General features: G+C 39.7%; 1 protein-coding gene across 4 annotated transcripts in view; it reads right to left on the reverse strand.

The window, feature by feature from the left end:
• The window catches only part of METTL8 (methyltransferase like 8), an 83,713-nt gene that overhangs the window by 14,342 nt on the left and 46,400 nt on the right, over positions 1-22,971 (reverse strand). For all 4 annotated transcript variants that reach the window (XR_001363580.1, XM_014545733.1, XM_014545726.1 and 1 more), the window contains 4 exons: positions 12,513-12,883; positions 11,076-11,125; positions 5,630-5,693; positions 4,312-4,451 (listed from right to left, as the gene is read on the reverse strand). Coding sequence is in view for 3 of the 4 variants with exons in the window: in XM_014545733.1 (XP_014401219.1) it covers positions 4,312-4,451; positions 5,630-5,693; positions 11,076-11,125; positions 12,513-12,883 (625 nt within the window). In the remaining variant the exon portion in view is untranslated. The remainder of the gene's footprint in view (positions 1-4,311; positions 4,452-5,629; positions 5,694-11,075; positions 11,126-12,512; positions 12,884-22,971) is intronic.

The raw sequence follows: 22,971 nt of genomic DNA on the forward strand, positions 1-22,971 counted from the left end.
AACAGAGATCACCTTTCCTCCAAAGTAGCTCCTTTTATCCTGGTTTCTTTATTTAGTTCAAAGGTACCGACATTCACCAAAGTGTAACACCTCAGGATAACATTAACCCTTGCAGGTCTCTCCTCTTCCACTATCCTCTCCAAATTTGGTCATCAAGTTCTATCTTCTACTTCTTTTATTAATGACATCTTTGATATTTTTCTCTTTTGTTTCCCATTAGAACTCCCTTGGTACAAACTGCTACCTCTTTAGGCCTAGAAACAGAATAACTTCCTAATCTGTTTTATTATTCTCCCTGTCAACAATTCCTTCAGGTTATTAATGACTTATTCTGCTTAAAATGATGGTTTTGTGAAATCATTGCTTTGCTCAATTAATTTTTCCTGTCTCTTTCCCACTACTTCCTAATCTGAAGCATCAACTCCAGCCAAACTGTACATGCTTGGCTCTGAGCAGTCCATGCCTTTCTTTGTTTATGTGGTTTCCCCTTAAAGAATTCTCTCCTTGCTCTCTGCCTATTTAAATTCTATTCACGCTGCAAGTCCCGGCTTAATACTGGGAAGCCTTTACTTTCTTTCTTTTATTATTTATTCTACGAATCTTGTTCCCCATCAAATACGACCCCTTGTTACTATTCTTGACTTAATGCTTTTGGTAAAGTGTTCTTGGACTTATGTGTAAATATGGGTGAGAGATGGCAAAGATTTCAGATCTTATATTAATGCCCAGTGTTTGACATTGGCTGCCTACAGAGCTCTATTGAGAAGAACTCAGGGCTCATTGGGAATGATGATCAGAGTACAAAATCAGTGACAAATGTCTGCCCTGGGAGGAGAGTGGTAAATTGTAGCTGGTGTGCTAATCCATACTTTATCCACGCTACTTAAAGCTTCTGAGATGTTCTTGTTTTAAAAGTGAGGGCTTGGGATCAGATAATCTGTACATTCTTTCCAATTAAGACACTGTTCAGTGGAATAATGGGGTGAAAAGCTGTGCCAGGTTATGAAGGAAGCAGATACACGAAAGGAAGTGAGAACACGAAAATAACTATGAAAACAAAAGAGAAATATAACAGAAAGAGTTGGCATGCTTAGATCAAAAGCTCTTTTAAAAAACTGGAACATAAGTACACAAAAGGGAAAAAGAAAAGTATTTTTCCTTGTTTATTTTATTACAGGTTTTTTTCCCACACTGTGCTTATATTCTTAGGCTTTGGCAATTAAATATGACTATATCTAAACCTTAAAATAACTCACTTTCAGGATATGTTTTATGTACAGAGAAAAGTCTCCTTTTGCAATTATTACTAAAGCAAGCATGAAACAAAAATGCAGAAAACCTAAGAGCCACGTACAGTTGACTCCTGAGCAGCATGGGTTTGACTAGTGCAGGTCCATTTATACAGGGACTGTTTCCAATAAACATATTGGAAACTTTTTTGGAGATTTCCTTACTCCTGTGAAGCAATCGTATTGATTACCTTATGCTGCCATAAAGCGATTACATTGCTTCTTCCCCATTATCAATGCATGAATCATTATACCTGTAAATAAGTATGAATTTCTTTTTCACAATATCGTTTCATTTTTGATATCTAGTGTTAGTGCTATAACATCTACAGTGTTTTGCATCATGTAAGATAATACTGATGTAGGACCAACAGACAATCTAGCTTATAAACAGATGACATAAAATTACGGTATCAATAAAGACAGCACAGTACTGTAAATGTATTTTTCCTTTCTTATGATTTTCTTAACAATATTTTCTTTTTACCAGCTTACTTTATTGTAAGAATACGGTATATAATGCCTATAAAATCCAGAAGGTATGTTAATTGACTGTTTATGTTATTGTTAAGGTTTCTAGTCAACAGCAGGCTATTAGTAGTTAAGTTTTTAGGGAGTCAAAAGTTATATGCAGATTTTCAACTGCGCAAGGGGACAGCACCCCTAATCCCTGCCTTGTTCAAGGGTCAACTGTACTTCAAAATGTAGCCACTTCCGTCTGCAAATCTTTTCTTCCCAACTATCCTTTCATGTCAGGGGTTGTGGGTAAAGGCAATGGTGGTAGCTCATTTCTTGATCACCCCGTCTTGGCTCATAATACAGTTCCAGGGCCAATGAGAGCTGCAGGCAGGAGTGGCTGGCAGTGAGATGGACAAGACGAGAGGGGAGAAAGCCCCTTTTCTTCCTTTACCCTACTTGCGCCAACTCTGCTATCCTCTGTGTGAAGGAAGAAGAGAAGGAAAAGAAGAGGTTTTTAAATATGAGTATTGCCTGCCTACTCTATGCTTGAGTCTGTGGTAAACATACTTTCTTTCATTTTAATGGCAAGGACAGCTAGCTCTTCTTATATAGCCTTCCATTTAAGCTGGGACCCCCAGACTCAAGGTCTAGCTGAACCACTTGCTGTTCATTTGTGCATGGATTTTCCAGGCTGGCAAGAATACTTTTCTAGAACTTTCCTGGGACTGAATCTACTACCACAATCCTAAATGACCCTAAAAATATTGTCTTGCCTTTTCATTTTCTATGACCCTCTTTCTACTCATTGACCTTATTTTTAGATCATTTCCATGTAGATAAGAAAGTGGCTACTGACGTGATACATCTGAATTTATTCTATAATAAATAAATAGAATAAACATACTATACAATAAAAGTAATCTTCCTAAGACATCTGCTTTCCCTTCTCTTTAACATTCTATTCAAATCACGAGAAAATACATCATCTACACTAATTTCAAATAGTCCTTTTGTGGTCTTATTTGGAATTTAAACATTTCCTGTTATGGGTGTCAAATAGAAAATCTTGTTCTCTATCCACCTACTCCATCCTTTTGACTATTCTTCCTTTTAACTATGGAACAAAACATGTAGACGACATCTTTTTACTAGTACCTGAATAATGCCAATGGTCTAAACAGATTAGCAGGAAGAAATAGGTTATAGAAACTGGGAGGGGAAAAAGTAGCTAATGGAACCTGCTGTATCTAAGTGCAAATGTATCTTTCATTCAGATTTACCTGGAAATCTAATTTGTTTTTCCACAAAGTAATCCAAGTGCCCATCTCTGAACGAGAAGTAACAACTGTAAAGGGTCCTAGTGACCTTGTAGTTGCAAAGAGAGAAGCACATAGCAACTCAGCCTCTTTGGGAAAGGGTCACACTCATCAAACAAAAAGTGGTCGATGCCAAGCCTGTACCCGCTCCCAGAGCTCCTTCCTGGAGGAGTCTACGACCACAGTAGAAAGCCCACGTTTAAGAAACCTTATGAAGGCACAACCCCTGAACCACACATGTGCCTGAATAGATACAAAGGGCAGAATTTTAAGAAAAGTGGTCACTTTAATTGCTGGTAATAGCTCTACGCTTCTTCTCTGGAGAAACGCTAGGTTTACTCTTTCAAAACATTGTGTGTGGTCCTACCCAGTTTTGCTCAGTGGATAGAGCATCAGCCCACGGACTGAAGAGTCTCAGGTTTGATTCCAGTCAAGGGCACATACCTTGGTTGCAGGCTCAATCCTTAGTCCTGGTCAGGGTGTGTGCAAGAAGCAACCAATCGATGTGTCTCTCTTACATCAACGTTTCTCTCTCTCTCTCTCTCTCTCTCTCTCTCTCTCTCTCTCTAAAGATCAATGGAAAAATATCCTCAGGTGAGGATTAACAAAAAAAAACCACCACCAACAAAACATCACGTGTGAACAAAAAAATTAAGTCATAAATATTTAAATAATGTCACTAGGCCAACCTTAGATTATAAAGGTCCAAGGTTAATCTGGCAGATCTTGACAATCTTGACAACCCCTAATTCCCTAGTGGCCTTCTTCTTCTTCTTTTTTTTCTCCCTAGTGGGCTTCTTTAAAACAAAATTTTTAAAGCCTCTGGACAGACCTGTGTGAAGCCAAATAGATTCACAGCCCACCCCTTCACGAATGTTCAGAAAGATGCTAAATCAAAGATGTTTGTTTCTGATCACCAAGTACAATTTCCCTCCTGGGAGTCTATTAGGCTGCTCTGAATTTGTAATTTCCTTGAAGCACTGTCACTTTTAATAGGTATGTGTCTTGCCAGAGTGTGCACCCTTCATTCTGACAGTGACAGAAAGCTCACTAATGAAGCAGTCTGACCAGTTTCTTTCTAAAAGTGTGAAGAAAGGGAAAACTGCATTTAAAAGGCTGCATATTATACATAATGTAGTTCACGAAATAAGAAATGCAAGAATTGTCATTTTTGCTTTGATAGTTCTAAAAACTGCTGCTGCTAAAGGGGCCTTCCACATGTGCTTTACCCTTTGCGCTTCACTCACCTGTCAGGATGAATGGACGAGAGCACAAAGACAAGGAGGACGACATCCAGGATCCCATCCGGGAACGGGTAGGGCAAGCCATCGTCACAAACATCGTGAACAAAGGCACAGCACTGGGCTGCTCTGTAGGATGGGTGCGACTGTCAGGATAAAGAAACAAAAAGAAGGGGGGAAAAGTAGTCAGCAGACTTACAGTATTTTTCTTAAAGTAAAAAGGTCAATGTTTTTACTTCTCCCTAGTGCCTTTCTCTATACATTTGGATGCATCTTATTTCTGATTCAGTATTTTATTTCAAAAGCAGCCATAAAAATTAAGTCTACCACTTGTAGTTGATAACAAATATTCTTTGCAATCCCTCTTTAATTTTAAAAGTGGGGTGGGGCAGTCCTATGAGTCCGTAGGCAGCGTTGCTGGAAGACTCCCCGGGGCTATTTCAGAGGCACAGGGCTGCTCCTCAGCTCTCCCCCATTGCTTGTGCAGGCCTCCATGAGCTATATTAAAAAGGGTGCATTAGAGCACTCTCTCTCTCTCTCTCTCTCTCTCTCTCTCTCTCTCTCTCACACACACACACACACACACATACACACACACACACACTCACACACACTCACACAATTCACCTACAGAAACAACACTACAAGGATACATACAAAAATATTAATAACACTGATTTATCCTAGGGCTCTAGGAAGTGTAATTGTAAGTGCACTTCAGGCTTTTCAATATTTTAGAAAATGTCTACAATGAATAATTATTACTCCTATTATCGGAAATTAGGTTCCGTGTGTTTACTATACATTTTTGTTTGTAGAATTTCCTTTCCTTTTCCATTTCCTAACAGTGCCTCTTCTTGCTAAGGATACGTTCACTAGCATTTGGGGGCTGGTCAAATAAGCCCAGGTTCCCCACTGTTTTCCTTACCTCCTAGGATGTTTTAGATTTGCATTATATGCCTCTTCAGACAAGCCCCTCCCCCCATTTTTTTTTTTAACTTAATGAATGCCTACTATGTGCCACACTGTGTGTAAGGCTTTATAGACATGAACAAGACCACCTTGTAGGAGCTGTTGGCCTTTCTAGGTGTACCAGTCCCTTCAACTCTACGTTAAATTCAAAACAACTTTTATTGTTTTAGGGTCCTAACTTAGGCATCTGTTGATGGTATGAGTCCCAGAAATAGTAAAAGCTCAGTTAAAAATGGCCACAGATAACATCTGATGCAGAAACATTCCCTCCCCTGGCCCAAATCACTTCCACAGCAAATAAGTCAGGTTCTTACTAGTATCTGGCTCTCCTTACAGAAAATCCAAGGCATACCTTTACTAGCTCCACAGCTCCAGAGGCGAAATCACAACAATAAAGAAAGGACTCTGGAGCATTCCTGTGAAAATGAAAGAAGTACTTAAATCTAGAAGAAAAAAACTAGGTCTGAACTAATTAATAAGTACTTCCTCAATAGAATTTTGGATGATACTTGGCTTGTCATTTCGTCTTTGTAGATACTGTTCTCAATAGTGGTTTGTGGGTGGCCCTCCTGTTGCCTCTGAACCAACATTGTCTCAAACACTTATTAATGACAGGGTTCATTTCATATTCCTGTCCTGGTTTTAAGGCCTACCTATTACTAAGGCCTACCTCCCCTCAAACCACACTCTCACATGGAAAACCTCCAAGGTCATCCATCAGCATTGCTTCAGCCTCCTCCTGCCCCTCACAGGCACTCTTTCTTCTCAGCCTGTGGGAAGCCGCCCATTGTCTTCACTAGCAGAGAGGTGTGGACAAGGAACCCGGAAGGCTGGTGACCTTTGAGTCCTCGCAAAGGTCAGGGCTATGCACCCACTGTTTAGTCGAGACAATGGTAGCTGAACAACTTCCCCACCAGATAGTCATGTAAATCCTTACTGATAGGATAGTCTTATCTGTTACTGGAACTTGCCTGCCTAAGGGCTATAGGTGTATCCCAAACTGAATATGAGGATGGCAAGGCCTGAGCACAAGGGAGCCCATCCTCTTGGGATGGGCTCTCGCCTGGTCCCCCAATTTCCAAATTATTTCTTGTCTCGTCTCTTTCATTTGCGTGCAGCCCCTCTTCCAGATCCTGAACCCTGAACCACGCGGGACGTGGGGGAACATTCACATCAGCCCCTAGCAGCACAGTCTATAGCAGTGGTTCTCAACCTTCCTAATGCCGTGACCCTTTAATACAGTTCCTCATGTTGTGGTGACCCCCAACCATAAAATTATTTTCGTTGCTACTTCATAACTGTAATTTTGCTACTGTAAACAATATGTAATTATATATGTGTTTTTCGATGGTCTTAGGCGACTCCTGTGAAAGGGTCGTTCGACCCCCAAAGGGGTCGCGACCCACAGGTTGAGAACCGCTGGTCTATAGCTACTATTAGCTTAGGCAACTTCTACCCTTCAACCCGGACACAGGCCCCTGTGTCCCTTCAGTGGTGCTTCATTCCCCTTCCTGTGTGTACAACTCATTTGGCTCGTGGGCCTCTGATGCCGTGAAGGGGCGGAAACACACACACACACACACACACACACACACACACACACACAGCTTGTAAATACAATTTCTAAAGACTAAAACACTACTATATTAATTCTTAGTTATCTTTTCAAGTTATTGTCAAACTTTTATTGAGACTCATATATGTACCAAGCATTAGAGTACAAAGTAGTAATGAAGTTGTGTAAGAAGAGTATGGATTTTAGAATCAAATAGACCTGTGTTTAAATCCTGGATTTGCCACTTATTAACTTGTGAATTTGATTTAATTTCTTTAAGACTCAGTTGGTTTATTTACAAAATGTAAATAAAGCACATAAATTTAGGCTTGTTTTTTTTTTCTGGGGTGTGGTGTGGTGGAGAGGTTGACACATGAAAATCTTGACTAATTTTAATTGGCCTCCACTGAACTCAGACAAGTTCTATTTGGCCTTTATCTGAAATTCATTTAACAATGGCTGGACGATGGTTGTTAATGGGCAGCTGTATACTTTGAATTCTGTGGGCCAGTATCCTTCCTTATCATCTCTCATATGCTAGGATCAAATAATCCTTGCATCATGTTACTTACTCCATGTTAGAATCACAGAAAGGGATCAGTATGCCATTAAATTTTAATTATCATAATGGTCCTGGCTGTTGTGGATTTTATAGCTTATGTGGGGACATAACTGGTTTTATACAACTACTAAAGGGGTGTTGCCAGGGCAGACTTCTGGAGGTTTAAGTCTTAGGAGTTTTTGTTGTTGTTGTTGTTAGTCCTCACCCTAGGATATTTTTTTCCATTGCTTTTTAGAGAGGGAGACAGGGAGGGAGGGAGGAAGGGAGGGAGGGACATGCACACATCAATGTGAGAGAAACTCATCGATTAGTTGCCTCCCATGCGCACCCTGACTGGGGCTGGGGATTGAACCTGCAACCCTTTGGTGTGCTGGTGACGCTCTAACCACTGATCAATGCCGGCCAGGGCAGTCTTAAACATTTTGAAAGAGGGGATAGCATTGCTAAGTGGGGAGAAGGGGAAACAGTACAAGGGTTTAGAGGTGGGAGTCACACACCAGGGATAAGAAGCAGAATTGATCCCAACAGCCCAAACTGGTATAAGGTAGAATATTCAGGTGGGTCTTGAAGCACATAATTAGAACTTTTTTTAAAAAATATATTTTTGTTGATTTCAGAGAGGAGAGGAAAGAAAGAGAGATAGAAACATCAATGATGAGTGAGAATCATTGATTGGCTGCCTCCTGCACGTCCCCCACTGGGGATCGAGCCCACAACCCAGGCATGTGCCCTTGACCGGAATCGAACCTGGGACCCTTCAGTCCGCAGGCCAACAAGAACTTCTAATTTGATTCAGGAAGCATTTCAAGCAAGGAGGACTTTTAAATAAATATGGACTCTAAACACAAATATGCATTTAGCAAAATATCACCCAGGCTCAGATTGTAGTCTTTTTTTCCCCCCTCAATATATTTTTATTGATTTCAGAGAGGAAGGGAAAGGGAGAGAGAGATAGAAATATCAATGATATTTCTAGTGGGATTGAGCCCATAACCCGGGCATGTGCCCCGACTAGGAATTAAATTGTGACCTCCTGGTTCATATGTCAACGCTCAACCACTGAGCCACGCCAGCCAGGCTCAAATTATATTCTTAAATGCTACCCATTGATGAACACTATAGTCACGCATAGTCAGTCATTTGTTTTGTGGCACTAGGGATTGACACTTGGTTTAAGATCTGTCCAAATAAGTTCAAGTTGGATGAATAGAATTTGGTTATGAAAAGTTAACTGGTACTAAATCATCTCTCAGTAACTGTTTTCTCATCTTTGAAACAGAGACAAATACGGCATCTAAAGTGGTTGTAAAGATTGATGGGTTCGTGTAAGTGCAGTTTCTAGAAAGGTGTCTAATTCAGAGTAAGCACCTAATAAATGTTAGTCATTATTAAGTTACTGCTGTTGCTATTATTTATTATCATTACCATATTTTTAAAGGAAGATCTCCCTGTGCCTTCCAGGAACTTAAAAACTTAAGAACTTAACAGGGTTCTGTAAAAATGTCCATTTAACTCAAAATGCTTCTCTGGACACTGGCATGTCTAGCTCATTATGAAGGGAATGCAGTCTACCTTTGGGCAGTAGTTACTAAACATCCACACGATACAGAATGGTCTAGTTGCTAAAGGAGAGCATGGGCCGTTCGCCACGTGTCCTGCCAGGGTGGCAGCATGACCTCTGAGACTGAATTCCCACTGCATCAGCAGCCAACGTTAAGGTCTTGTGACCACTCACTGACTTTCCAGAGCATTTCTGTGAAATCAGCTGACTGCCCTGGCCCTTCTCCCAGCAAGTAGGTGTAATATCACTGCTACTGCCACTCCACCAAGCACTCTCTTGGCAGGGGCTTAAGAAATAAACGATCCTTGGAGAATGATATGACTTCTCAATTCCAAAGGTCTAATTATAGTAAAATATTCTGAAAATGTAAAACATTAACCCTATACTCTCAAAAAAGTAATAAAACATAATTTCTTAGGTGGGGAAAAAGAAGTCTAATGGAAAGTTAATCAGTGGTTGCCTTTTAAAGATGCATTCATTAGCTCAGATTACTGAGCTACAGTGATTTCTAAAATATGGATACAAGGCAAAATAAAGATACAAGATGAGAAGAGCCAAAGAGTTGAGGAGGCAAGAGCTTGCAATTATCAGTTGAAGGGAGAAGCGGAAAGGGAAAAATACAACTAACAAGAGGGGAATCCGAGATATTAATGAATCAATATGTACTGAGCTCAACCTATCTATATTGTACTGTTAGGCTATCTGGAAAATCAGATTAGGGTAAATAAAATATGCTCTCTCCCCCAAGGAATATAAACAGTGGTTGGAGAGAGAAGACATAAAGAAATGACATGCTAAATAATACCTTGAGATGAGTCATAAAGTAACACATAATCGACTGCCAATGCAGTAGATTTATGTGTATTATAAGCTTGGAGATCACTGAAGTGAAGGAACCTGGCTATGTGCTATAAAAGAACAGGAAATTTCAGCCCAGATATTGGAAAAGGGAAAACAAAGGAAATAAGTACAAAGAGAGAAAGGCCATTCAGAACTGCAAATCTGCCAGCATCACTTCTCCTTGGCCACTTTAACTGGTGATTTGATGCTATTAGGGGATTACTATTCATTATGTTAGGTTTATAATAGTACTGGAAAATGCCCTGGTTTTCTTACATAATAAGACATGTCATATTTAAAGATAAAGTGTCATAATATTGGCATTATATTAATAATTGTTGAATCCAGGTGGTGGGTATGTGGGGATTCATTGTGTACTCTTTATTTTTCTGAATGCTTTTACATTTTCATAATGAAAATTAAAAAAAATAGCATTGTTAAATTTAAAAAATATGCATAGAGAAAAGATTGAAAAGAATTACAACAAAAATTCTGTCAGTAGCTATGTTAGGATAATGAGGATTATGGGTAACCCACCCCGACCCTCACCCCCAAGCCCCGTTTCCTCTAATGGAAATGTTCTGGAATGTGCTTATGTTGACTTTATAATGGAAAAAGAATGGAAAAGCCATTGTGTAAATGTGAAAAAATTAAAAAAGTAACTTGGCAGACTAGCCACATGTAAAAGGTGGTAAAGAATGTTGGAGGGTGTGTCTTCTTTGTCATGGAAATAGTAAAACATAGAGGTGAGGTGGGGAATAGGGAAGGACCAGCCAGGAAAACATCTCAGTCCTTATCATCCACTTCTTTTAGTCTTAAGGTTAGTTGCTGTTACCTCCAAACAAGTCTAGAGACAATCATTTGACATCCAAAGGTTTTATCCTGGGAGTGGCTCTGGTAGTAATGACAAAATAAAATGAGGATTAAAGGCATAAGTTTTAAACTCAAGTCTCTGTGTGTAAAATGACACCTATGTAGCCTCGAGGAGCAATTCACAGCTCAGTGGAAGGATCAACTCTCTTGCTCTTTTCTTACTCTCTCATCCACACAAACAAGCTTAAAAAAATACTTCAATGCATGGTGGACAACCCATGGCTGTGAAATACTATTTTCAGAGTAAACTTGAAATTAGGCTCTAAGACCAAGGCACTGCTTTTGAAATTTGCCTTAGTCATTTTTTATATGGGAACAAGAACACTACTGGCATATACGTGATAACATTTCCCCAGAATTTCTCAATATCCCCATACATATATAAAAATTTATAGGAGTGAACTCACTGCAAAGTGTTCAGAATTGGAAAAACACTATTTCCAGCACCACAGCCAACCTAAAATCAAAAGAACAAACAAATATCATGAAAGCAAGGTGGAATTTTTCTCACCAATGTTGGGTTTTTAATTAAAAAACAAAACAAAACAAAACAAAACAAAACGAGAAGATATTTACTGGACCTCCAGGAATAAGAGAGTTTTCTAAACTCAAAAGCAATGGAATAAAGCACAAAAATAATACTAAGAAATTTAACTATGGAAACATTTAAAGTTTTTATACACCAAAACCTAAATAAACTGAGTTAAAAGATGACCAAAACACTGTGGAAAAACAAAACAAAACCCATTTGCAATAAATATGATAAAGGGCAGAGCTCATTAAAAATAAACAAACAAATAAAACCTATAGGTAAATAAGCAAAGAAAATAAAAAGAACACAAAAGAAGTACAAATGGCTTCTAAGCATTTGAAGAACTATATGACCTATTTAATAATCAAAGAAATGCAAATTAAATAAGGTATTTTTTTGTCTTATAAAGCAGAAAGCATGAAAATAAGAAATTCTAATCAATGAGGATGTGATGAAATAGACACACAGTGCCATGAACTGGTATTAGTACAACTTCTTAGGAAGCAATTTGGCAATATATCTTAAGAGTATTAAACATTTTAATAAACTATGAACTAGTAAACCTAATCCAAGATAATAAAAGAAAATAAAGAAAAGTCTATTTCCAAAGATGTTTGTTGTAGAAACCTGAAAACAATTTAAACACTTAGTAGTGTGAAAAAAGATAAGTAGAATTATAGTACTCCATATAGTAAAATATTTTGTAGCTATGAAAATGTTTATAGAAAAATTTTAAAGATAGGGAAAACAGCTTATGATATAATGTTAAATAGAAACAAAGCAAGACCCCAAAATACAGCTATAGTATAGCTCAACTATATAAAACAGTATAAACAAAAGGAGAAAATGTCAGTAAAATGTTAACAGGAGGATTATAATTTTATTTCTCTTATCTACTCTTTTTTATTTTTTAAATTTCTTTATTGATTAAGGTATTACATATGTGTCCTTATCCCTCTCTTATCTACTCTTTAGCAAATTCTCTGTAATTAATATATTCTACCTTTATAATCAGAAGGAAACTGTATATTCTTAAAAGTAGAAAATCAAGGCCTATACACCAGATTAGCAAATTATATTTCACATTTCTGTTTCACCTGAAAATAAATAATAACAATAAGAGATAGAAATTAAGGCCAAAACTTTACTGGTATTTAAAACTGCTCTCAAGCTGGAAATGAAAAGATAAATTTTTAAAAATTTTAAATCACAATCATTTTCCCCTTAAAAAAATCTGGATAGTTAATAAAGTAATATGGAATGTACATTTAAAATGATTGCCACGCCCCATGCTGGCCCTGCAATGCAGTACCTCTAGGATTCTGAAAGTGGCTTTGCTACCAGGAAAGAGGTCCGCCTCCAGAGGTCCTTTTCTGTGCTCTTCAGAGTGGAGGTTGGCAAAATCAGATTCTGCTTTGCTTTGACCATCTGATGAATCAGAACTTTTCTGATAATAATTCTTTTCTTCAGGCACAATAGGACAGTGCTTTCTTGAGAAACAATTTGCAGCATTAGTTTTTACATAATCCCATGATAATTCTTTTGCCTCCTCTTCAGTTTTCTGATCAAGTGGAAGAATTTCAGGAAATTCCCTCAGCAGCCAATTACGGTCCTTGAAAAACTTATTCTTATGAATCTTGTAAAATGTGTCCCAGTATTTATTAGCTTCCCTCTCATACTTAACTAAAATAAAGAAGAAAAAAATTACTTAACTATGATTTACATTAATTATTAGTTATCTTAATAACTAAATATGTTTAATAGTTAAATCTGTTAAATGTATTACATATTATTTGTCATTTATAACAAGTATAATTAGTATTGAATAACTTTAACATTATAATTATTTGATATTTTTTAACTCTTACAGGTTAAAACTACAGAGTATTGATTCTCTGAAAATGTGTCAGTGTGTGGGGTATACAGTTCATCTGCTTCCGTCTCAATAGTTTGGCCAGTAAGTTTTTGTGAGGAATATAATCATTGCAAACTGCTTTCTACAGTGTAATCTTGGAATCTTAATAATCACAGTTTTACCAATCTATAATAATAAAAGCATAATATGCAAATCAACTGAACAGCAGAATGACCGTCCGCTTGACCTTCCAGACGACCACACTATGACATGCACTGGCGCCAGGCCAGCCAAGGCGGGTGCAATGCGATTGGTCAGGGGGCCCCACCATCACCCCACGATCACCCCACAGAGGGAGGCCCAGGCTACCTGGCTGGTGGCGCTGGTGGTGCTGCGGAAGGTGGGCGGGCCACCTGGCTGGCAGCCACAGAGGGAGGCCCAGGCCCCTGGGCTGGTGGTGTTGCGGCTGGTGGGTGGGGCCTCCCTCTGCAGGGCAATCAATCTGGGGGCCCTGCGATCGATCACCCCACAGAGGGAGGCCCAGGCCACCAGCCAGTGAAGCTGTGGCGGGTATGTGGGGCTGGCCAGTGATTGCCCCACAGAGGGAGGCCCACGCCAGCCAAGTGATTGCACCCCATGCCTGTCGCCTGCGCAGTGCCGCACAGATGGCAAGCAGTGGCAGTGGCGGGGACCAGGCCAGCTGCTGGCAGCTGGGGGAAGGCAAGCCCCGATAGGCCCTGATCGCTGGCCAGGCCCAGGGACCAGGCCGGGCTGAGGGACACCCCCTCATTCCCATGCACAAATTTCGTACATCGGGCCTCTAGTCTATATATATAAAAACCTAAGCAACCATTAGGACCAGACGACTGGATGACCCGCTGGTAGCTATCACGCGCACTGACCACCTGGGGGAAGATGCTCAATGCAGGGAGACTGGATGACCCGCTGGTAGCTATCACACGCACTGACCACCTGGGGGAAGATGCTCAATGCAGAGCTGCCCCCTGGTGGTCAGTGAGCTTCCACAGCCAACCTCCCGCAGCCGGCCAACCTCCCACAGTCCCTCCTTCCAGCTGGCCCCGATCGCCTGGGAGGGACCCCACCCGTGCACAAATTTGTGCACTGGGCCTCTACTAACCTATAAGGCTCTTTATTATTTTAGAGAAAGAACATCTTATTTTTTATTTGTGTGAAAGCAGTTTCAACATGATATCTATGTAAATTGGTAATCAGATGGTATTATAAATGACAAAATCTTAGAGATAGAATGGTCCATTGAAATAATCTACTCTGACCCCTCTGTTTTGCATGGGAAGAAAGACAGCACAGAATAGATGAGCCCAGTTATTCCAGGGCCTAGAGTTCCATCACAGCAGAATCGGGCTGACTCCTGGAGTCTAGGAGCCATCTCATAACTCCATTCTTCCCCCACCTCCAGAGGCATCTCTTCTTACTGACATCTCCTAATATGAAGCCTTAAAGAGAACTTCTGATGCCTTTCTAAAAGATATGCATTTTGTGATATCATACCTTAGATTTCACTGGATCCCAGGGTCAGGGTTTGGTCAAGAGTCTTAAAATTTTAGGGAATTCTTAGCTTTCTGCCTCTTTCTATCCGTACCTTAAATTAATAAACTAATATACTTCTTCTCTCCCTCCCCCATTCATTCAACAAACTTTTCTTGGATACTATTATGTACCAGGCCTACTCCCTAGGCCTAATCCATGGGTTAAGAATTATTTTCACCCAATGTAGACACATGATATTTTAAAAGTGCTACCAAAGAATAAAAAACCTATTGATTTGGAATAATTTCCAAGATTCAATGTTGGGTGAAAAAGCAAAGTGTAGAACAATATGTTAGCATGCAACCGTTGGTTAGAAAAAAAAAAAGAGAAAAAGAATACATGTGTGTGCATACACAGAAACATACATGCATGTATATATACATATATACTTATATATATGTACAGAATAGCTCTGGAAGGATAATCTTTAATTAGTAATACTGGTTGCCTCAAAAGAGAGGAACTTAGTGGTTTGAGAATTTTCATTTGAATTTTAATCTGTGAAATTACTATATACCAAAAATAAATTAAACTAAGCTAAAAATAAAAATAACAGACTCAATTTTTCCATAGTTTTAAAGAAGCCCCTGCCCTTAGAACAAGCAGTGCCTATAGTGAGGTTTGTCTTTGTTACAGAGGCCTGGCCTGAAGCCCTTATAGTTTTTATTTTCTTTCCATTTTTATCTTTATGGCCTTGCACCATGGATCTCCACCCATTTGGCCACAGACTTTCTTCCCATCAAGCCTGAACTGTATCTGGCAGCAGGAATGCTATAAAGACAGAAACTCCCATCTGTATTTAAGGCCTGAGAAATGAAAGCAGATCTCTGTAACAAAAGAATTATGTGATGTTGAAGTCCAAGACATGCTCACATCCACACTAATGGAAGGAAGCCTATTTATGATTAATCTAAACATGCTACATTTTATCTTTACAATAGTCCTATCTCTACTTTTAAAAATTGGAGTGTATACAAAGAAAACAAAACAACATTCTGCAAATCAGACTCAGGAGGAATTAGGAAACTGTCTAATTTCCGCAGGGTCTTCTTGCATCTTGTCTTCTTCCTTTTATCTTAAAAATCTTCTTTGTGCCCTGACTGGTTTGGCTCAGTGGATAGAGCGTCAGTCTGCAGACTGAAGGGTCCCAGGTTCGATTCTGGTCAAAGGCACCAAAAAAGAAAAAAATCTTCTTTGTAACTCACTCTATGCTGGTAGAAGGTTTTTCTGCTTAATAAAAAGCAACCACCTAACAAGACCTACATTTAGTCAAATCTCTAGTATCTGCGTTTCCAATACCAAGCTACTTGTGAAGTGATTTTGAACCTAACTATCAGTAAATAGAATATAATAGTACACCGTGATTAATTTGCAGACTATTCCCCTAGGAATTAATTGGTGGTAGGGAGGTAGACACCTAGGGAGTAACTTGAAAGTAAAGATATTCATAGCAGTGCTATTTGTAAGAGGAAAAACTGGGAAATAACTCAAATACCCAACAAACCATGACCAAGCAATTCATGCAGGTCAAAACAGAGTAACCTTACATAGCAATGAAAATGAAAAGGATAATAATAAGAGAAAACATTCACATAGGATCGTCTACACTGACTGCAACTCAAAAAATTATTTTACATTCATTTATCAAAATCTGGTGAAAATTTGGAGTGATGCTAACAATTTAGTGGTTATTACGTAGTTCTTTCTTTTGCAGTTTTGTCTACATCTTACACAAAGATAAAGAATCTTAGCTGATTCTTCCTTCAAGTTGCCTACACAGTTTCCTCATTTGATGAGAGGTTGAATATACTCCATGTTCAAGCTCTAAAAAGTCTATGTACTTTCCTATTAAACCCCACGAACTTATGGAGAATATTAGACATGATCGGTTCTACAAACTACAAAATCTTGGATAAGACTGCTGTCATAAAAACGAGCCTGTATTACTATTTTAATTTCTACAATTTATAAAGAAAATGAATCTGCAGTAGATGACTGGAATCTGATTCATGTACCAAATATATCAAGCATCTAAATTCAGCCCTGGCCTAGGAAATCTTTAGAAAGGATCTGAATACTAACTATTAGAAGAAGATGGTCAAGGTCTGTGTATATACTTTCAAGCCTTTTTCAAGTATTTCCTAATTTTCAAAATTATGAGGAAAAGAACCCCAAACAATGACATAAATCATTATACCAATAACAACATCATTAAAAATAACAACAATTACACATACTAAGTATTGATTATGTGCTAGGCACTATGTCAAATACTTTACTTGGCTTTTTCTTCCCATTTAATCTTAATAACAAATAGACGTATTATTCCAAATTACGAAGAAATTCAAGGTCAGAAGAGATAAAAAAAATTTCCCAAGGTCCACCAGAGCCTGGACTTGGACTAAGTCTATCAAACTTTAAAGCTCATACTCTTAACACCATTACACTACACTGCCTTCCTAACAGAAAATCAATAGTAGCCCCTCCAAAATACCTCTGAAAATAATCTGTTTTTCTTTTTTCTTTCCAGGTTTCTGCTGATACTTTATTTTTTTATTTTTGTGTTCAACACTATTTTGTATTAGTTTCAGGTGTACAGCATAGTGGATGGACATTCATGTAGGTTTCAAAGTGTTCCCTCTGATAATTCAAGTGCCCACCTGGCACCACAGATAGTTAGTACAATATCGTGTACTCTATTACCTATGCTTTACCTTACATCCCTGTGACTATTCCGAAGCTATCAATGTGCACTTTTTAATCCCATTATTTTATTTCACCCTAACCCACTGCACCCCACCCCTCTGGCCTCCATCAGTTTGTTTTCTGTATGTGTAAGTCTGTTTCAATTTTGTTTATTTGTTTACTTTGTTCTTTAGATTCCTCATATAAGTGATATCATATGGTATTTGTCTTTGTCTGGTTTATTTCACTTAGCATAATACCCACTGTGTCCATCCATGCTGTTGCAAATTAATCTGTTTTTTCTAATTCTGTACTTTCTTCTCATTATGAAACACCAAGTTAAAATGAAAACCTCAGCATGACTTATAATCAGTATAACTAAGTTGTAAAAATAATGCTGATTGGAGTAAACCTTCATAAAAACAGGTCAGAAATACAGAATTAAACTCTATTTAAATTATATAAAATATCAATTATGTATGCAAAATTATATGATGAAATTAGGGTGAGCAATGGCAACATTAAATGCTCTATGAGAATAGATGGGTTTGTGGCATAGAAACAAAACAGAAACAGCTCTTAGGATAGGATGGGGAAAGGTTAATGGGCTGGAACTCTTTCCTTTTTTTTTTTTTTTTTTTGCTTTTTGAAGTTGTGTTTTTAGTAGTATCTCCAATCAATCCTGGCAACTCCACAGTAATGCGTGACAGCTTCTAAGACCTCATGGGAGCTCAATCAAACTCATAATTATGGTTATGAGACAACATAAACACCTTCAGCATATGATTTAATTTCCTGAACTGCAAGAGTACCTGTGATAACAGGGGATTTGGAACAGCTACTTTCTTGACCATGAGTGAAACGCTTAGTTTCAACCTGCTGTTAACTTACCTCAAGTTCAGGCCAATAATGATAAAAGAATATAGTGAAGCGAAATCTGCCGTCTTTATCTGGCCCAACTGACCTTCTAAATAGGTATATTAATGATCAATTTTTCTTGGAGGCGCATTTTTTCCTTTCACATTCCTAGATTGCCAACTCAGAATTAATTGTTCTATGCCAATGGCAATAAAAAGGATATAGTGATCTGTTTAAACACAGCCAAATGAAGCATCTTCTCAATTATTCACCTATTAAATTCAGTACTGCTGAGGGGAAGGAGGAATATGACACACTAATAATACTTAAGTATTCAGAATTCACTCTGAATCACACTGAATATCATAACTAAGAAAATGAATTAAACCATTTATGTATCTGACATATATGATATGATTAATATGAATTATGAAAATTTATTCTAAGCTGCAGTGTAACAAAAAGCAATTTAAAGTTACTTTTGCACATCAATTACGCAAATATCTGAGCTCTCAAAGTTGGTAATTTCCACATGTCACTGATAAAGTTCACCATTGTCTAATAAAAGAAAACTCTTAAAGTTATGAAATGAAAGTACATTTCTGAGAGCACTGCATGAAATTTTAAATTAAAGCTGACTTATAAACAATACCCTAAATTTATCAGCACAAAAAACTTTTAGCTGCTTTTTTTTTTTTCCACATAGGATACTCTCAAATGGAAAGTTATTCAAGGTAAGGTATAGCGGGATTCTTTTACTATTTGGCTTGACATAGATAACTCATCCTAGCTAGGTAGTTATTTATAAGGATATTTTAGAGCAGTGGTTCTCAACCTTCCTAATGCTGCGACCCTTTAATACAGTTCCTCATGTTGTGGTGGCCCCCAACCATAAAATTATTTTCGTTGCTACTTCATAACTGTAATGTTGCTACTGTTATAAATCGTAGTGTCAATATCTGATATGCAGGATGGTCTTAGGCGACCCCTGTGAAAGGGTCGTTCAACCGCCAAAGGGGTCGCGACCCACAGGTATGTGTTTTCCGATGGTCTTAGGCGACCCCTGTGAAAGGGTCATTTGACCCCCAAAGGGGTCTCGACCCACAGGTTGAGAACCGCTGTTTTAGAGTAAAAGCACAGCTGCTTTTGTTACTAAGTTTTAAAAACCCATTACATTTGCTAAATAGCTAGCTGAGATATAATACACTGGAGATGTTTTTAGAAAATTGTAAAATACTAGGGGCCCAGTGCATGAATTCATGCACCTTGAAAGGAACTGTGGGCCACGAGGCTGCGGTGGGCACAGGGGTGGGTCTTGGCCCATCCTCCGTACCCCTGCCCAGCCCCTCCCACCACAGCCCCCGGTCCGCTGTCTGCCGGCAGCCCAGCTCCAGCCGCTGCCGCTGGCCCTCTCTGCCGGCAGCCCCACTCCTGCCACTCCCATGCACTGACAGTGCCAGCCCTGCTCACACCCACTGACGGCGCAGAGCTACTGGGGCTGGTGCCGGCAGCGGATGCGAGTGGGGCCGCCACTGGCAGCGGGTACAAGTGGTGGCTGCCTGCCCTGATAGCCTCTCAGGAGCAGGGGGAGGTGGGGAAGCCCTCAGGGTCAATCAGGGCCAGCAGCCACTGCTTGCACCTGCTGATGGCGCCAACAGCAGGTGCAAGCAGGGCTGGCGCCGGCAGCAGGTGCAAGCTCTGGGCGGGACCGCAGCATGTGGGAACAAAGAATTTTCAGTAACCACCAGAGGTTCACCCCGATGACAGCGACTGGTGCCCCGCCTTGGTCTGGTGCCCCTGCTCACCTATTCCACCATCCCACCATAGCTGATGCCCACTATGTAGCACTGTGCCACCTGCTGCCAACATCCACCATGTTCCATGCGTGCCCCCTGGTGGTCAGCATATGTCATAACAACTGGTTGTTCGGTCTATTTGCATATTAGCCTTTTATTATACAGGATAATCACGTTAACTCAAAAACTGTCAAATGAATCTTTCTCATTTCTCAAATTAACCTTCTTTTAAAAGAAATATGGTCTATAATAAAATTTAAAAGAATTTAACAAAGGATATGTGGAATTAAAAATCATTAATCTGGGCATCTAATTGAAAGAAATATTGCTAAGAAGAGCCTGGATGCTATACATTCTAATCACAAAAACAAAATGTCAACCATCTCACAGCAAAAAATGACTGTCATCTGTGATGGATAAGTCCTTATTTTCAGAATTGTGAGGATGTTTCCTGACTTCAATTCTCACCAACAGCTAAGACAATAGGTGAGACAATAGGTGAGAAACTGGACATGGGAATGACAGTTCAGACTGACACACACAGAGAAATGTGCTGGAGCCCAGCCAGCGTGGCTCAGTGGTTGAGCGTCGACCTAGGAACCAGGAGGTCAGGGTACATGCCCAGATTGTGGGTTCAATCCCCAGTGTGGGGCGTGTAGGAGGCAGCCAATCAATGATTCTCTCTCATCATTGAAGTTTCTATCTCTCTCTTCCCTTCTTCTCTGAAATCAATAAAAATATATTTTAAAAAAAGAAGAAAAGAAATGTGCTGGAGAGGTGGCCAGAGTCGGAGACCAACTAGCAGCAGTTCCTGCCAGTGACATTAAAATAAGTAAGATAAGCTCATGCTGTATAACCATCTGCAAAGGGGATACTTTGTGATGGGAGAAAACTGGCTCTTTCAAAGACTTAGGACTCTCCTAGGTAAGAAGGGATGATGGTTAACAGAGGCACTGGGAGATCTGGGTCAGAGCTTCCTTTGGGTTTTCACAAAGTTTGGGCCAGGAGAGCTTTTAAAGGGATCTATTCACCTTGACCCATATTCACTGGAGACATTAAATACCAGATTGGAAGCCTCACCAGACGAGCTTCCGCAGACCAGCAGCTCTATGATCTCTGGCAGAGACCGGACTGGGTGGCTAGGTAGGCTTTTACTCTCACTGCAATGTCCTGTCACTCAACAGCTTCTCGGAGCAAAAGTGTTCTTTCTCTGCCACGTGCAACCTTGCCTAAGTGTGATGCACCGGTCACCCTCACTGTGTGTTCCTCTCCTGGCTCCCTGACATGTTTGAAGTCCACCGCGCTGAGGAGTGTTACAGGGGGGACGCAGACAGGATGCATCAGAAACCTCGATCACTTTGAGTCATTTTACAATGGAATCTTTTGTTCTGTGTCTCCACGACAGCCAGAAAACTTGCTCAGAAAGAGACTGGACATGCTAATAAGCACACACCAAATGCTTCAAAGCAGTATCATCAGTCCTCTCAAGCCTGCTTTTCCTGCTTCTACAGAGAGAGCCCAGTCACCACCTTTCTATTTCAGTCACACTATGATTCTGTGGGAACTGTCATTTTCCTTTACTGCGGTTTCCAGGGCCCTAAAATAACCTTCTCATTAGCTTCACTCAAGTTCATTGTTAACATAAATAGGCCAAAATAGGCAGCCACGTGCAGAGCACTGCAAAGGAACATTATCAGCACTGCTCATCTATTTATGTTCTAAACAGAAATATTCAAGAGTGTGAAAAAAAAATCCTTGGTTTTTTAAATGATCAAATGAAATATACTGTGTATAATTTTTAATTTGCTGGAAATGAATTAAGATGACTGATAACTTTTAATTCGGTTTAGGCTTGACTCTTTCTGTCACATCCAGGTGGCCACTAGCAGAAGCTTGAGTAATGTGGAAAATATGTCTGTGCAGCTGCTGGCAAAGAAGCAAAATTATACTTCCTCAGAAACAGAATGACAGAGCTCCTGAAAGGAATGCAATGTTGGCTGATCTGTAAGCAGAACTGCCACTGGTATGCACCCTCAAATCCAACTCCCGGGCCATATCCTACTCTGGACTGCATGACTGGAAGCTCATAAAAATAGAACAGCTCCATTGTGGGGCAGGTACTCTTCTTTCTTGTCCACTCTCCAGGACACGTTCAAGCTTAGGTGTAAGAAATGAGAGCAAGCTCTAAGGGAATAGCAACTGATGCTAGATGATAAGACGCAGCACTGCCCCTTCACTGGGTAAGGGCAGCTAGGGAGGGCATTGTCAGTAGCTAAGGCTCCACAGCTACCTTCTCTTCAAACTTTAGCCTCAATTGTAGACTGAAGCCACTAGAACGATAGTTAACTACCAGTGGGATTAGTGATTTTCACTAGCTTGGCTTGCACAGAGGAATGTAAATATCTTTCCCTAGGGAGCGTTGGGACAGCTGACCAATCTATCCTGAAAATTGCATCTCAGGCGTTGGCAAACATTTCCTTCAAAGGGCCAGTTAGTGAGTAGTCATTGTGGGCTACATATGGTCTCTGTCGCCACTATTCAGCTCTGTAAACATAGCTCAAAAGCAGTCATAGAAAATATGTAAATAAATGAGTATGTCTATGTCCCAATAATGCTTGACTTATAAAAACAGGCAGTGGGCTGGATTTGACCTGTGACCATAGTTTCCTGACTTGCTCTATTTAATGGGTACTCTGATTTTGTCACAAGAGTGAATGAGAAATGGTCAGAACCAGAACCAAACTGCTCTGACAAAACCAACCTATGGGGTCAGAAGCCAGAAGAACAATGGTTGCTCATTATGGGGCCTGAAGGATTGGGGGAAGTATGGTAATTGGGTCGGAACATGAAAACTTTCTGGGTTACTGGTAATATTCTGTTTCTTGAGGTGGGTGTTTGGAAAATCCATTGAGCTCTGTGAGAATCTACACTAATAAAAGAGAAACATGGTAATTAGCGTACGACTGCTACCCTTCCCATTGGCTAATCAGCATATCCTTATGCAAATT

The sequence above is a fragment of the Myotis brandtii genome, unplaced genomic scaffold (assembly GCF_000412655.1).
Source record: "Myotis brandtii unplaced genomic scaffold, ASM41265v1 scaffold112, whole genome shotgun sequence".
Classification (NCBI taxonomy): Eukaryota; Metazoa; Chordata; class Mammalia; order Chiroptera; family Vespertilionidae; genus Myotis; species Myotis brandtii.